General features: G+C 38.4%; 1 protein-coding gene across 13 annotated transcripts in view; it reads right to left on the bottom strand.

The window, feature by feature from the left end:
• Positions 1–17,183, bottom strand: part of FHOD3 (formin homology 2 domain containing 3) — a 376,649-nt gene that overhangs the window by 326,324 nt on the left and 33,142 nt on the right. For all 13 annotated transcript variants that reach the window (XM_038126866.1, XM_038126862.1, XM_038126863.1 and 10 more), the window contains exon 2: positions 10,743–10,849. In XM_038126866.1, coding sequence (XP_037982794.1) covers positions 10,743–10,849 — 107 coding nt within the window. The remainder of the gene's footprint in view (positions 1–10,742; positions 10,850–17,183) is intronic.

Here is a 17,183-nt window from a genome sequence, read left to right as displayed (position 1 = left end):
TGCTCTAGAGTGCATTACTTTTGCAAATGGCTTCTGCTTTTTCATTTTAGAACCCATTAATTTCCATCTTCACTTGCACACACCTTCTAGGGAGTGGAAAATGCTTCTGCAATGGGGTATTACCTCACAGTTGCTTCAGTTAAAGGTACTCCACAGGAGCAACAGAAAATAAACTATTCCTTGTTGAATGCATAGAGGATGACATTTTTGCCAGAGTTCAAGCACTTGAGTCTATCAGGTTTTCCCTGAAAAAGATCTGCAAGGCAGCACACACACACAATAAGGAAAGTGTTTTTTAACCTGCTATTAATCAGACAGCATAAATCCTAGGCTTCGATTTCAAAGCTGTTAAGGTACAGTTTGACTGCCGTTTCACTGTGATATGCTTCTCCAGTCAACTGCAGATTCAAGAGACGGAAAAAAAAATTCTGACACTTAAAAAAAATGTTGTATAAAAGCCAAGTCTTTTTAAAGTCTGCGCACAGACAGTGGAATTAAGAATCTCCCTGAAACTCATCTGAAAATCTTATCCAAACAAGTAACCTTTTTGAAGTCCTTAGGTGATTATTATCCAAAGATCTAACTGTCATGTTCAAGGTCATGTTATTGTCATTGAATAATGGAAGCAGAGGAGCTCAGGAAATAATATCAATAATTGAAAAGAAGACTTTTGCATGCTAATACCCTTCAAATGGATGACAGCATTAGCAACCCGTTCTGGTGCATGACAGGCTGTACGAGGCAAACACACACACTCATCCTCACAGGAAGTCAGTGGGCTTTTCTTTCTTACCTCATTTTTCCATCTAAAAAATTAGCGTGAAGTCAGAATGTGTCTGCATCCTGTTCGTGTAATACACTTGTAAGTCATCTAATTATTTTGCAGAGTGGTTTTATTCAGAGCATTCCTGGATCATGACAAATTTACTAAAGTAGCAATCATTTGACAAGAGTGGACAAAAATAAGTAAACAGATAGCAACCATTCCTGTTTGTTCAGTCTGCATTAAAAAAACAAACAAACAAAAAAACCAAACAAAAAAACCCCATAAAAATAATTAAAACTTTACTAATCCAAGTAGAAATAATCCCAGCATATTCCCTAAGCAAAAACTGAGATGGAAAAATCCGGCTAATTATTTGCGCAAGAAACAGTACACAAAAGAACAAAGTATGCTTAGATTTGTATGGTTTTTTCCCTGCAGATTATTCTAATATTGTGTTCTGTGTTTGTCAACATGATTTTAACAAATAACTGCCTCATTCCCACTAAAAACCTATAAACCACGACCATCTGAATGCCAGTGAGTGGAAGGGCATCCTGGCTGACACATCATTATCTGTACAACTGTGCAAATAAGGACTACCTATAACTGTTACTATGAGGTGCTGGGTTTTTACATCCCCCTAACTCTTCACAAGTACATTTACTAGGCAGGGTTGCCATTTTTTTTTTTTTCTTTTCTTTTCCCTCTCTTTTTAAATGGAAACAAAATGGCATAGAGAGAGAAGGGGGAAGAAAATGAGAAACTCAAAAGTGTGGAGTGAAACAATCAAGGGATTCACCAAGTATGCATTATAAACCATGTGAATACCACCAAATTATTTATTACTAATGTCGGTAAAGGGTGCAGTCTTCTGCATACCTCACCACAAGGTAACGATTTTTGCCAAAAGATAATGAATCACTTTTACACTCTCTAAAAGGCAGTGAGTTCAAAATGGGGGAAACATTTGTTCCATTTGTCCTTTTTAGTAGCTTATGTGCAAGCAAACTTCAGAAGCTGGAAAGTGAGAATTCCCTCCCCACATCCTCCCCGTACTTTCTGAATCATCATGCTGGCTCTTTCTCAGTTGCTAATGGCTCAATTTCCACACATTAAAACAAAAACCTTCCAACAACCCCTCAAATATTTGAGGGCTGACTGCTGCCTTCACAGTCAGAAAATGACCATTTTTCAAGAGCTGTCAGTCATGAAAAAAACTATGTCACTTCCCAACCCAAAAGCTCAACTCATAAAATTGTTCTGAACAGGATGTTTATCCTGTCATTTTGCGAAACACTGATAGCATTTTCAATGAAATCTCCATCTTATATTTTTGTATTAAGAAAACACAAACTTCATGAGTTGGAAAATGGTGAAGAGAATTGCATTAGAAGAGCTATTTTAACAATAATATTGTTTCTGGGTAAAACACAAAACCAAAAGCATTGTTTCCACACTTTTTGTCAACCTCGCATCATGTTCTTCTTCAGAGATGACACATCACTTGACCAATGCTTTCCAGTTCTTAGATTATGTATTTCCCACTGCTGTCAGTAAATGTCAAGCTCTGGCTGCACATTCCTCCCAGGAATCTTTACACCAGGTAATTTCTGGTCATATGGTTTTGCTATCACCTGTACTTGAAATTCACATTACATGACGATTTTAGTTTAAAACCTCTTCACACTTGGAGAAACAGATGCCTTTGAGATATCTGGATTTTTGGGGAAAAAAGTGTTAGAAGAACTGGAAACCTACAGGACAAGGGCAAGAAGGAAAGTAAAATAAATTAACCTCCAACAGCTGAGTCACTTGATGTTTCCACATCTTCAGGCAGAGTCCTTCTAGTGCTCCCAGCCACACTGTGGGACCCACAGTTTTGGTTCCAGACCACTGTGAGTAGTCTGGGTGCATTAGGAAGAGCATTGCAGCAGGTCAAGGGAGGTGATTCTGCCCTTCTACTCAGTCCTGGTGAGGCCACATCTGGAGTGCTATGTCCACTTCTTGTCTCCTCAGGACAAGAGAGATACGGAGCTCCTGGAGCACATAGAACAGAGGGCTACAAAGGTCATAAAGGGACTGAAGCACCTCTCTTACGGGAAAAGGCTGAGAGTGCTGGGCCTGTTCAGCTTCCAGGGGAGACAACCGAGAGAGGATCTCATCAGTGTCTGTCAGTATCTGAAGGAAAGGTGTCAGGAGGGATCCAGGCTTTGTTTAGTAGTCCCAAGCAATAGGACAAGAGGCAATGGGCAGAAACTGATGCACAGGAAATTCCATCTGGACATAAGGAAGAACTTCTTTACTGTGCAGGTCACCAAGTACTAGAACAGGTTGCCCAAAGAAGTGGTGGAGTCTCCTTCCTTGAAGATATTCAAGAACCAGCCGGACACAATCCCGTGCAATGGGCTCTTGGATGACCCTGCTTGAGCAGGGAGTTTGGACCAGAAGTCCCACTGTGGTCCCTTCCAACCTGACTCACTTTGTGATTTTGTGACCAACTTCTAATGAAGTTCCATAGTTTCAGAGCAGAAATGAACAGCACCTGAATAATATTTTTTTTCTTACAAATGCCCCTGATACCTGACATTAATCTGACTTACAGTTCCAAAAGAGGCACCTAATTTTTTTATAATTAAAAAAGAAAAAAAAAAAAAAAGACTCAGTTTGTAGATAATAGTTTTAAGAACTTTTCATAAACATTTCCCTTTTACTAGAAATCATTCTCTACTACTTTAAAGGAAAAACACTAATCTTGTATGGTTTTCCAATTTAATTGATGATACTAAACAAAGTGAAGAAGATAGTATCCAAAGCAGCACAACTCATTTCAAAGCAATGTCCTACTCACTTAATTGGTCATTTACACTTTATCAGAATGTGACCATTTTAACCAGACTCACAAGAACTTTAAAAGCTGTCCTACCTTGCAGTAAAACATGCATATGATTATGTAAGTACATAAAAATAAAGTCTACTTTGCACTGATCAACATACTACTTCGTGTCTCTTTCTTCTTTTGGAAGTTTTCCATTAGCATCCTATTTGGCAAGGGCTTCTTCCTAACTTGACATCCAAATTTTTAAATATAAAACACTGTTCTCAGAACACTTATTTCTCCATATTAACTCCACTTTGGAAATGGGCTTTATATTTATTGCTGGGCCATCAATGCTTTTGCTGGTGAGCAACATTACTGAGCAGTAAATGTGAAATAAACTACTGTTTTGCTGCACTGTGGTCTTAACTCTGGCAGTATTCACTAATTTTCATGGCTTCATTACCGGAGATCCTGGGCTAGTCACAGATTTGCAGTGGTTTAAGCTGTTAGCTCACAACTGGAGGTTAAATTAGAGACACTTATTTTTATCAAAAGCAGATTACCACCTTAGTTTAGTCAGGGGTAAACCAAATAAACACACACCACACACCGAGCACACAGACAAATGGATTCCCATGGGAGAAAAGCAAGCGTGAGCTTGCTTACACAAACCTTTGCATTTACTGCCGGGTAGGAACACATACAGGAACAGTTGCCATGGAATAGGAAGTGTAGCTAATTCACAGCTTTTATTAATTACCCAGCACAAACTCCCTTGGCTGCCCACACACTCTGGGCAGTACTACACTGGTTTGCCCTGGCAGACCGGCAGTGAGTGCCCACAGTGCTGGTACTGTTCCAGGTTTGGATTCCAAATCAGTGCTTCTACTAACAACAGGAGTTCAGAGCAGCCCTGCAGCACTTTCTGGCAGCCTTACCTGAAGCCCCACAGATGATCTGTTTATGGAGAGAGGAAGGGATTTCCTCCCCACAAGTTGAAGGGAAACACATTTCCAAGCCTCGAGAGCCACTCACTTAACTTACAGCCTCGTCATCGAGGAGGAGGGCAGAGTGCAAACACAGCCATTAAGCAGCTTCAATGTTAATAAAATTAAATGGTTTTAAATAGAACATCTGGCATCAGCTGTTTCCATAAGCTGTTTTTATTTAAGTTTCCACCAAAAAATACTGGACTTCTCAGCTATTTTCACATGCAAATATGAACGCCAAATTAGGCTGTCTTTAAAAAAAGTTGTCCTAGCAAAAACTGTAAGAATTATTCACACGCTTTTTTGGTTTGGCACTTTATTTGGTATGTAACGGGCTGGGAGAGAGCTAAGCACAACAGTATTTTTGCAATACGTTTTTCAGTGCAAATTATTTTTCAATAAAAGCACTCCTATTGCATTCATTCACCAGCAGTAATCACTAAATGCAAAAACAGCAAACCTTCAAATGTTTCCACAGTTGGTACAGATGTCGTTTTTTTCCCTTTACAACTGAGTAAACTCTGGGGCAAAGCGGGAGAGAAAGAGACATAGCTGCTGCAGTATTGAGAAACAAAAGCTGTGAAATACTGAGTCATGCTCTTAATCACCCCAACATTTAAACACCCTCAAAAAAAGCCACAAACAAAAATCACAGAGGGTAGAGAGCTCATGAAGCCTCCTTGTGCAAGCCAGGAGAGCCACTACTATGGATGCTCCTTTGCAGTCGGAAGGATGCAGTTCAGTTTCCAAGACTGGGGCACTTGAAGAAGAGCAAAACCAACTCTGCTTACTCTGCTTCCCTTTGAAGGACATGTTCAGCACATCAGTGAAAGTTAACACTAACCAGTATTGCAAATTTTTTTTTTGGTAGGATACTTGCCTGAAGGTTCTCCATCTAGACTGGAAAGGAGCTGTAAGGTGCACAGACTGCACATCCATCTGACATCCCCAGACTTCTGCTACACACAGTAAGTCCTGATACCTGTTATTTCTGTGCTTACTGTCACACTCCTGAGCCCTCCTAGACAGCACACACCAAAACAGGGCACCACAGGTTCTTTTCCAAAGCTTGCATAGACTTTGCATTTTGTGTCTTTTGGTGCAAGCAAAGTGGCTTGCAGTCTCTGACCTCAATATATGCAGAAGAGATTTGCTTTTATACCACCAAGCCAGCTTTAAAGCTGAAACTATGTAAGAAAACAAACCTTGGCCTGAAGTAAAATTTATTCAAGTTTATTATTATTTTGAAGATGCTTGTTTTCTAAATACATTTTATATTCACAAATCAGTATTCATTTCTTAACTACAAAAGTAGTAGCATTTTACTATTAGTAGGAACCCAAATTTGTCAATCATTTCTTCACAAGATAAGGTGTCAAGGAGATCCACTGACAAGAAATCTCATAACTGGTGAATAATTTTCATGGTGGAACTTTCAACTGTTGATTGAGGGATGTGCTCTGAAAGCAGGATGGAGGCAAAGTCACATGTCTCTTTTGTCAGGCCTAGAAAATATATGCACATTTGTGTAATTATTTTGATTACACACTCTGGAAGCAGGAATGCTCAGAGATGCCTTGCCAATTGCTCTAAACAGGGAAACCATATGGGACCAGTAATTTTATTTCATTTTGCTGTCAATGATTATTGCAAGATAACTATGAAAATAAATTACAACAGTTGCACCTAAAGATTAATTTCCATATTTTACCATTTTTTTTATATAAACTACAAAATTGTATCAGGATTAAGAAGCAAAAAAGCTGCATAAAGTTTTGGACATACAGGTGGTCATAGTTATTGCCCTCAATCTTTGTGAGGTAATTAGAACAGCATCAATTTACTCATCCATAAAAATCAATGTATTTCTTTAGGAATGTGAAATTTTCATCTGTATCACCATTTATTCTGCAACACTAAAGTTTTAGCAAAACATCTACATCAAAATGAGGATCAACATCTCAATCTGATACATTTTAGAATAGAATACTGCTACCCTGTAGAAATTTTTACACCTTCCAAAAAGTATCATAACCTCACAGCCCAGGTTTTTCAGTTTGATGTTTCTAGAGAACTGTTTTTCTTGTGGTTTTGTTGGGTTTTTTTCTTTCTTTGGTGCATGCTTTTAATTGTTACCATCAACTGCATTGTTCCGATTCAGCATTTCATGAGACCTAATAGCTAAATATCACAGAAATCAAAATATTTGGGTGGACAACATGAGTAAATAATGTCAATAAGTAGTCACAGACTCCTGTTTGTAACAACGCAATGGCAATCTTTCTCTGGTACCTCCCTTATTTTTCTTGTTGTTCTATGTTTCTATAAGAAACATAGAAATGGCATCAAGACAAAACATGGAGAGAAAGCGATCAGAAGTTGAGAGCATTTTCATCCATGAACAAACACAAATACATTCTGTTTAAACTAATGTAAAATCAGCATAAAATCTGCTAGATTTCAGTACTGCTTCAAGAAATAAGCCATACCATTTTGTAAGACAAAAACTAAATTAACTTTCAAATGCATCCCCAACATCCTTATGTAAACAAGTGACAAAAAGGTTTCATTCTCACAACTGTGCTATTTGCAAAATCTAAGTGGGAAAAAATATAATACATAAGCAGGAAAAAAATATTAGAGAGCCTTGCCAGACTCCACTATCTCCAACAGATTCTGAGTCAAGCCAGAATAAACAGCACCATCAAGAGGGGAAAGGTCTGTCATGGGACTCACCCAGCCAAAATGGCTTGAGATGGGGTGTCTAGGAGGAATGCAAAAACATTAGTGCTGAAGCCATTTATCAGAATTACTATAAAAGAATCCCTGCTGAACAGAAGTCTTGAAAACATATTCCCTGAAGAAATTTTCACTGCTCATAGTATACTGCCTGAAGAAAATCTTTTTCTGCATTTTAGGACAGTGTTACCTTGTGGGCTACCATGATGGCCTGTTAAGACAAATTTACAAAGAGAGCTTGAGAAATTATATGGTAATTTAAGCACAACAGCTTCTTGACAATTCTTGCTTTCTCTGTAAAACCTCAAGGAAGCCAAGGAAAGGAGCTTTACCTGTCACCAACACCTTAAAGCAGCCAGCCCGCCTGAACAACCTCCATTGTGTACTACTCCACACAATGAAGCATCCACCAAATAAATTGTGTTGGAAGCAAGAGAAAAAAGCCAAACAGCTAAGCAACCCAACATGGCCCTAGTGAGCCATGGACACATCCAGACTTGAAAAGAAAGGCTGTTTTCCTACATGCTACTGCTGACCCTTTTGCTGGTTGCAACACCTTCTGCAGAGCCAGTTTCATCATTTGGCCAGATGTCCACCCTGGCTCTTCCAAAACCAGTCCCCATATAAAAACAATCTGATTCTCCTGAATCTCACAGCTATTCTCAAGGGTGCAAATGGCAGCAGGTAAAGTTGTGGATACAGAAAAGCCATGTTTTAGTTAACCCTCTGCAGTACAAGGCCAAGTGTGTTGGCTTTTCTCCTTCACTAGATAAAAGATCCCACTCTGCTGGAGTGGACAGCAACTACCAAAAGCTTCTTTTCACTATATTCAGTAACTGAATGGCATTCTTTTGAAATTGCATGAGTGTATATGCTTCTTGTACAGGTTATTTACAGATACACATTATAAACCTCCAGCAACTGCCACCATTCTCTTACCTTTTGAAGAAAAATCCTTCATGTTTTCCACTATGCTCATCCAATCCCTCACAGAGAAAACAAACACCCACAGCCTCTCAAACAAATAATTTTTTTTAAGACTTTGCTTTCTGCTTGTTTTGTTTTATTTACAAGTCTCCTTTCAACAGTGTTTAAAAAGAAAATCTTCACCATTTTTGCCGAAATGAACAGAAACTTTTGGCAAAAAGATGCTGAAAACAGCCAGATTACAGGACATTCTGGCCACTGTGAGTAGGAGTTTCCACAGCTAAGGTTCTGAAATTTTAAAAATGCCATGAATATCCAGCTACTAAAGCCTTCACTCGGAGTTCAGCAAGCTTCAGTGACCCTGATGAGCACAGCAGCTTTGGCATGGCAGAAAGGCAGGTCCTGAGGTAGCCTAATCTCAGAAAATTAAAAGCTTTGAAGATTAAGAACAGGACCTTGAAATGACCCAGACAGAAACAGAGAGAGACTAAATGGTTTCTGCAGCCAGTCCCTCCCAGACAGCAAGCTGCTGTTAAGCTCCCAAAGTCTGCAACCAGAAGGTCCAGCTCAGGAGCACTCCAGCTCAGTGTTTTGGTCTCAAAACTGCAAGGCCCAAAAATGGAGTTTAATTTGCCAGAAATACAGGACAAAAGAAGACATTACTGACTGCATTTGCTACCCTATGTCTAGAATATTCTGGTTTTATGAATAACATCACATAAGCTGCATTTACAATGAAGTAACAATGTTAAGTCCTACAGAGAAGCTTATCCCACATACTTCCCAAAGCTCTGGTAGCTCTTGCTTATCTTTTCTTCTCTCACAAAACATGAATGAATACCAGTGAAATGCAGAAATCCATCTGAATCGTCATCTTCAAACAACAGTTCCATGGCTTTTGTTTTTTGGGTTTTTTTTTTCCCCCAGGATAGGCACCACAGAGAAAATTATAATTGTGTTTCAGGAACAAAACATATCATTGATTTTACATGCTCAAAAGAAACAGAAAAATACAATAAGGTGGGCAATAGCTTGTCATTTCAAGAGCAAAGTCTGGCAGGAAAGGCACTAAATGGTCTGTCACTTGCCAGATTGCTTGGCAGTGCCAAATTGCTACTGTGGAGTGTTAAAAGCAGTGAAGTTAAAATTATCAGAATTATCACAGAGACATCAATGGAAGGGAAAAAATGTGACAAATTCAAAATGTATTGCTACCCCCCAAAAAAAAATCCTTTAAATTACTTGCTTTCAGCTCATTATAAAGTTAGTTGGAAATATGAACTTGCTGTTCTTTGCAGTGATTTTTATCATCTATGCACAAAACCAAAGACTACATCAATTTCTACACTCAACACTCCTATTGCATAGGAAAGGAGGCTCAGTTCAGCTTGTATTGGCTACTCTGTCTGTCAACAGAACCTCTTCTAACTGGTTTCTAACAGAACAGTTTTTTGTCTTGTAATGGTTATAAAACATGCCCTAAACTGGTAGGTGCAAATAAGGCACACACAAATGCACACACATGACTATCTGGAAAATATTATTTAAAATTCTTCTCCACATAAAATAATCCTCATAGGCACAGTTCAGATTTATAAGGCATATTCCTCACAGGCAAGGCAGCTACCAGAAATGCAGAAGGAGTATAAGCAAAAGGGCTGCATCTCCTACTGTTAACAAACTCTGACCAATTAAAAATTCAGTTAGACACATCCATAAAATAATCACAACTATCCAGTCCAATATAGTAACCAGAAATACAAAAATAGATCTAAACTTTCTGTTCATTTTACATCTTATTTAAGACAATCACCTCAAAGATCCATAAAAGGAAAATTCTTCAAAAAAGCAAATCTCCTATGTGCAAACACACACTGATGCTAACTTCTGCTTTCACTTTCAGTTCTCAAAGAGATGATTATGGAAATTGTGTAACAGCAATCCATGTGTGCCAGCAATAACTAAATAAGAAAAAAAAGCAAGAGAGGAGAATATTCGAAAAAAAAGCAAGAGAGGAGAATATTCAAAAAAAATCCACCCCCATCCCTTGGACTGGTTCAATCAATTCCAGGAGTAAAAAAAGAATACATGTCTTTTCTTCAAAAATATATATGGAGGACTTAACTTATCAAGGCAAAATAAATTGAGTTTATAACTTCAGGAACACCACCCCAATATAATCCTCTACATGATTAATATCATAAGAAAGATCTCAGAGTTCTCCAAACAAAACATCCTCATTTATCAAGTTTCAAAGAACTATGAAATCTTACTAGATTAATCAAGATATTCATATTCATAGATTTCTTTACACTATGTCATATTTTAGAGGAACTGTAAAAGTGAACGTAGAGAGATAAGTCATAAAATTCTTAATCATACAAAGGGACAGACATATGGGCATACAAGGGAAAGATTTTAAAATTTTCTCTTCCTATGCTAACCTGAACACATGAAGTTAACCATATGCTGATTCATAAAAATTTAGTAAACCTTTACTTACCCAGCATCCTCCTGGAAGCCTTCTAGTTCATCTCTTTGCTCTGCTAGGGTGGATTCTAGATCCAGATAGGTACCATTATGAGACAATTGCAGGGTGCAGTCATCAAGCTGTAGAACAAAATTCAGACCATCAGATTAGAGAAGTCTTTCTCTCTAACATACCTCTAAAATTGCCTTCCCATTTTCCCCAGACAAGATCTCCCCAAAAAAACAATATGTTTGGAACAGGTAAGAAAAAATTTTTGGCAGTTTATTCAATTCCAAACCCATGTTCCCTAGACCATGCTTGCTCATAACAATGTCAACACAACTAACACAGTGAAATTTATTAGAACATACAGAAAATTAGAGGGCTTTAGCACAGAGCCTTTAAAATATAATACAGAGAAGTTAATTTCAATGTGTATTTAGGCTATAAATTACTGTTCTCTGTTCTTACAGTACAGTTGTAAGTAGAGTTTCTGAGCCCCTGGATGAAGATAGAAGGAAGAAAGAGCTGTTTGTGAGCCTCTTGAAAGGCCCCTGTGAGGACAGATATAGCCAAGAGACAGTGCAAAATGTGGCAGCCAAGAGTTGGGGTCCTACAGTAAGGGCTAGTACAGTCAGCCAAGTCAGATTTTTATGGCATTCTGCTTTTAGGGCCAGGCACTAACCAGCCTCAGAGGGTGCAGGAACAACATTCCTAGGCACTGGGTGGCAGGGGGACTGGAAACCTGTGCCAGCTTCCTACAAAAGTACTGAGGTAATCAAGGACCAGACCTGAAAGCAGAAATCTGCACACAGATTTCTGGAGGAAGGGAGAAATAAATTAATAAACTATCTTTATTTCTTTTCTGTTTTCCCTCATCTTCAAGTTTTCCATTAATTGTTCCAGCTGTTAAAAAGTGCCAGATTTGACCAAAGTTAGAAAAGAAATTTTCTGAGGTTTTATTAGCAGGGTGCTCATCGCAATAGAAGACCCAGGATGATGAATCATCCCACAACTCTGGCCAACTCATTGATCAGAAAAACAAAATAGTTACTGATTGAGAAGGAAAACTAAAGAAGCTGGGAGAAGAGCTAGAAAGGAGCATCAGCTCCTCTTTCACCATAACTCAGTGTCACATGATAAATAATGAGGAAAAAAGCCTTCCCAGGGCAGGAAAACAAGACAACATTTACCAAGGGGCAAGTGAATATACAGGGTTGTCCTACCTCACCACTAGGGAGGTAAGTGACCATCTGCTCAGAGAATCCAGCCCAGAAGCATAGAAATGGACATCAGTGAGTCCAGTTGAACATGCTGCTGGGACCATCATGTGCAGCACTGCACTGAGGGTCCTTTTGTCCATCATGTGCAGCACTGCACTAGGGTTCCTTTTATAACTGCTTCCAAGCTCACAAATATTGTGAGCTCCAGACGTGTTGTGCTACTAGATACAAAATCCAGTCTGACAGCCAAACAGAACAGAGAACCATTAAGGTGGGAGAAAACCTCTATGATCATCGAGTCTCACTGTTAACCCAGCACTTGTTAACCACAAAAGCATGTTCCTCCATGCCACAGCCATATGTCTTTTGAACACTGCAGGGATGGCAATTCCACCACTTCACTGGAGAGCCTGTTCCAACACCTGGCCACTCTTTCAATGAAGAATTTTTTTCTAATAGCCAATCTAAACCTCTGCAAGTAGAATTTGAGGCCATTTCCTCTTGTCACAAAATCATAGAATAGTTTGGGTTGGAAGGAACTTTAATCACCTACTTCCAACCCCCTATGTCATACTTTTACTGCTCCACAATGGGTTCCACTTCCTCCCATTGTTTGCCCATGCTACATGTGTATGTGTGGATGCACTTCATTTGGGTGATCAATCCCACTGCCTTTTCATGAGAAGAAGCTCCAACTCCTGCATAAGCATTCTCAAGTGCTTCTGCGGTTTGTAGCACATCAATAACCCTTGCTGCTGCATGGATCTCCAACCCCTACCATTAACAAGACAGCAGACCAAAGGGCCTGATTAGCACACTGTCTCTCAAACAGTGGTATGCTGCCTCCAGGTCTGTCTTCAGTGACCATGATTTATCCCCTCACCCCTCCAAATCTTGTTTAAAGCTGTAACTGCACCAAACGGGAAAGGGCTGCAGCTGAAATGCTGGGACTGGGTTTTCTGGTTCTGTTTGTTGTTAACGCTGTAGTTGTCGTTGTTGTTGTTTGTTTATTATACACACTAGTAAAGAACTGTTATTCATATTCCCATACCTTTTTTGCCTGAGAGACCCTTAATTTACAAAATTATAATAATTCAGAGGGAGGAGGTTCATATTCTCCATTCCAAGGGAGGTTCCTGCCTTCCCTAGCAGACACATATCTTTCAAACCAAGACAATCAAAGAACCCAAAATGAAAATGGTTTCATTCCTCTGGATATCGCAAAAACAAACTGACAGATTCTCTGCATCCCGCCGTCTACCAAAAGGCAACCATGGCCATGGTGGTGTAGCCATACATCCCTGATGCAAAGGCCACTTTGAGAAGAGTCAAATATTTAACACCATACTTCATGCCCATCTTCTGCCGCAGGTGTCAGCCAATGACTCTCTGAAAGAGTGAGCAGGGGTCTGAAACAGCCAATGACTCAAGGAAAGGAAATTACCAGCCTTTATCACTTCCATGGATTTTTCTTTCTGCTCTTTTTAATACTCAGAAAGAAAATCAATAAAAGTCTATTCTTGATTAATTACCTCTTTTAATTTCCCATCCAAGCTTTGATTCTCAGTACCTGTTCAGGAAAAGCATAATGAGCAGCCACTTGTCTTATCTGGCAGTCAATACCTAAACTTAGTCACTGGAAGACACAATCAGTGTTTCCTGCCACTGGTTTATATACAAGAAAGGAAGACAAACAGCATATTCTGGATTAGCTGCATTGAAAATACTGTAGAAAAGCTCATTTACAATTAGTGATAGAGTGTGACTTGTGCAATTTGAAAGAAAAGTTCAACCTCTGGAGAAAGGGTAAAGAGAGGAGGTCAAGTTATTTTTCAAACTTGTTCCATTTTTTTTTTGTTGTTTTTTTTTTTGGAGTTTTCCCTGGTGAAGGAGTAAGCCATTAAAAAAGGGATTCCTGGATTCCTAGGGATTAAAGAAAGCAAAGAACTTGCAAGTGCAACCCTCTGATATTAAAAGTATGATAGCAGTGCTACTCTGTCTCTTTCCAGTTGCAAAGGAGATTATTAACCTATGCTAATTCAAAATACGCTATTCAGAAAAGAAAGACTAAATACTACTCTGGGAAACTTTTTCCAAGTAGTTCAGGGTACGTAATGAAATGCTAATTTATTCAAAGTAATGCCAAAAGGCAAACTGCTAATTAGATAAATGTTGTGCTGTCTCTATGGAGATTAGGAGATTTGCCCACAATTTCCATTTATACTGCATAATTAGAGAAAAGAACTTGTGCCTTACTAATATCTTGTGACTTTAGTGTACAAAAAGCACTATGGGAACAGGAAGTCCTTCATGGACAAAATAAGTAAGAATAGTACATTGTACCTATGTTCATCTCATTTTCATAGTTTCAGCTGAACATGGTATTAATTTGGGCTTTAAGGCACTGCACATTGCATGCTGTATTTGTTAACAGGAGTTATGGTAATGAGAGAAATGGCAATATCTTTTATTTCCCTTACTTAATTCTGAGTCTTGCCAAAAAGTTGGGTGTTTTTTATTCTCTTTCATGTGTACACACAAAGATGGAAGTGATCAAAACAATACTTTAAAAGTTAAGGTAAGTATTAAGGCAATGAACTCTTAAAATCTTCCTTATATAGGATCACTTTGCTACTCTGCCTCCAGCTTCACCTGTACACATATATTACAGGCAGAATACAGAAAGACAAGCCACTTCATGAATTACTTTTAATTAGTAAATTACCTGCATTTTTCAACACAAAGGATGGCTGATGTTCTCTCATTAATGCTTATTAGTAACAATTCAGGATGTTGGCCCCTCCCCTCAGCTCAACTTTAATCCCATGTTTATCTGCTATACATCACTTGTCCTGTCTCTGAAGACTGTCACAAATAGCTCCATCTAGCTCATTCATTACATGCTTCTCCCACTGATCATAATTCACATTGAAATCTTTATTAAAAAACATCTTCTCTTAGGAAAAACAAGAGGCAGAATTCCTACAAACAATCTTTTAAAGAGTATTTAACTGAGATGATTAACATCATCATCATGAATGAGACTTTTATTCAGCTTTTAAAAAATTATTTTATTCAACCTTTTTATTCATAGTTTTCTTTAACCATTCAATATCCCTTACTAGTTTCAAAATGCTGATCTGCATTTTGTTGTTATTAAACTGCATAATTCATTTATACGACTGCCAAAAGGTGAGATTCTCCAAGACCTTTCCAAAATCTTACAAAACCATTTGTTCTAAAAATCTCTAACCCATCCCTTCAAATTGTTTGCCATTTTTTGCATGACACTTTACTGTATTGCCAAGACCCAAAAGGTTGATACAAGTCATTTAAATGGAACTCATCCTGTAGGCTTTTCCAAACTTTCCTATAATCACATTAAAAGAATACTAGTAGTATCGTGGAAACATAAACAGAAATAAGCACCATCGAATGTAAACTAATGCTACTTTGCTGAGTCAAACACAGGGCTACTCCATAATCAGTCTTCTGCAAGATTTCAAAGTTTTGCTGAGTCAAACACAGGGCTACTCCATAATCAGTCTTCTGCAAGATTTCAAAGTTTTTGATTTTAGTATAAGCATTAAATGGCATCAAACAGCCATTAAAAATATAAATATGTGTTCATTTCAATTACATTCTCATCTTTGCAAATGAAACAGTTTCTTTGGAAAACATCCATGGTATATTTTTGAATCCCTATGGAAATTTTTGAAATCTCTATGAAGAGTGGGACTACTTAGGAGTTGTTTCATTCACATAAGTGAAGAAAAAAACCACATGTAACAGTCAACAAAATAAGTGCTTTAGTCAGACTCACCAGCTGTGGATATTCAGACCTGTGCACGGGGTTTACAGGAAGGAAGCAAAGAAATTAAGACTGTCTGTACGCAGATCATCCTCATTAAAAATGTAACTGATGTGCTAATTATCATCTTCAGTTTCGTACTGAAATAGAAGGATCTGTACTCTGTCATGACAAGATCAGTATTAAGAAGTAGTAGTTGCTTAGATGCTGATTCACTGATTTATAGCTGTCTTTTTGAACAAGAGGAGAACCTGGAAAAGGCTTCTTAAGCAGCACTGACCTCACTAGCTACTCACTGATTTTCTATAACTGACCAGAAACATAGAAACAGTGAGACAACCAGATGCTTGTGTACAACAGCCTGACATGTAAGTAGACCAACTAAATTAAACCACTCTTTCTGTAATAAAAGTTCTAGAAGAAGTTCAGAGAGATGTTTGAACTTTTTCAGATCGTATCTGGTGTCCACACACTGGTAACTGATCCACACCACCCACACACTACAGTACCTATGCTGCAACCAAAACTGGCCCAAATGGAAAACCATGAAAGCGCCATGCACACAAACCTGAACACCACCATCCAAGCAGTTCCATATATATATATACATGGATATAAATTATGCAGGTATTTTAGATAGTTTTCCCTGCAGTTAAAAAAAAAGTAACAATTGCCTAAATTTGATAGACACATCTAAAACTGCTGAAGAGGAAGTACATTAAAAAATCGTAAGATTACAAACAATATTTAGACTGTTATATATTTATACCTACACTGGCTCAAGTTTCACTTAGTTGAGCACAATGCATTATGAAAAGCAAATAAACATTTGATTAAAAAGTAAAAATATGAGAATATTTAAAAGCAGAGCCCCCTACTCCTTCATATTCTGCCATTTCCCCCATTATGGAGTGAAACTGTAGCACACAAAAGGATAGGGGCATCCTGGCTTCAATTATTACCAAGAGCAAGCATAACAAGGTCAGAGCTGCAGAGCTTGATCCTGGCCCTAAATCAAGGGTCACCCCCACCTCACCAGCACATGGAGAGCCCTCAGCAGCAACATACTCATTTGCAAAACTGAACCCATACAGGTTGGAGAAAGCTAAGCAATCCACTCATGCAAGTGCTCCTTATAGGCTACCAGTAAGTCAAGAACATAGGGCAGAAGCTCAGTTTGTCATTTCTGTCTCAGGTAACCCTGTCTGGCTAGTAGTGGCTAGTTCCTCATCCTGTGGGGCAAAAATAGTTCATATTTCAAGAACATCAAGCTTAAGAAGACACAAAATAGATCAATAGTAGTATACCAGTGATGGTTATTTTTTTTCTCATTTCAAGCACTGACACACAGAAAGAGGTAACAGCCATTTTGCTTCATAAGAAAGTCCTTATTGTTGTGCAACAGGAAAGCTCTTTTTTTTTTTTTTAATTTCAAAATTG

This window comes from Motacilla alba, chromosome 2, assembly GCF_015832195.1.
Source record: "Motacilla alba alba isolate MOTALB_02 chromosome 2, Motacilla_alba_V1.0_pri, whole genome shotgun sequence".
In the NCBI taxonomy this organism is placed as follows: domain Eukaryota; kingdom Metazoa; phylum Chordata; class Aves; order Passeriformes; family Motacillidae; genus Motacilla; species Motacilla alba.
Note: the sequence above shows the minus strand (reverse complement) of the source record. Positions and strands in the feature narration are given on the sequence as shown.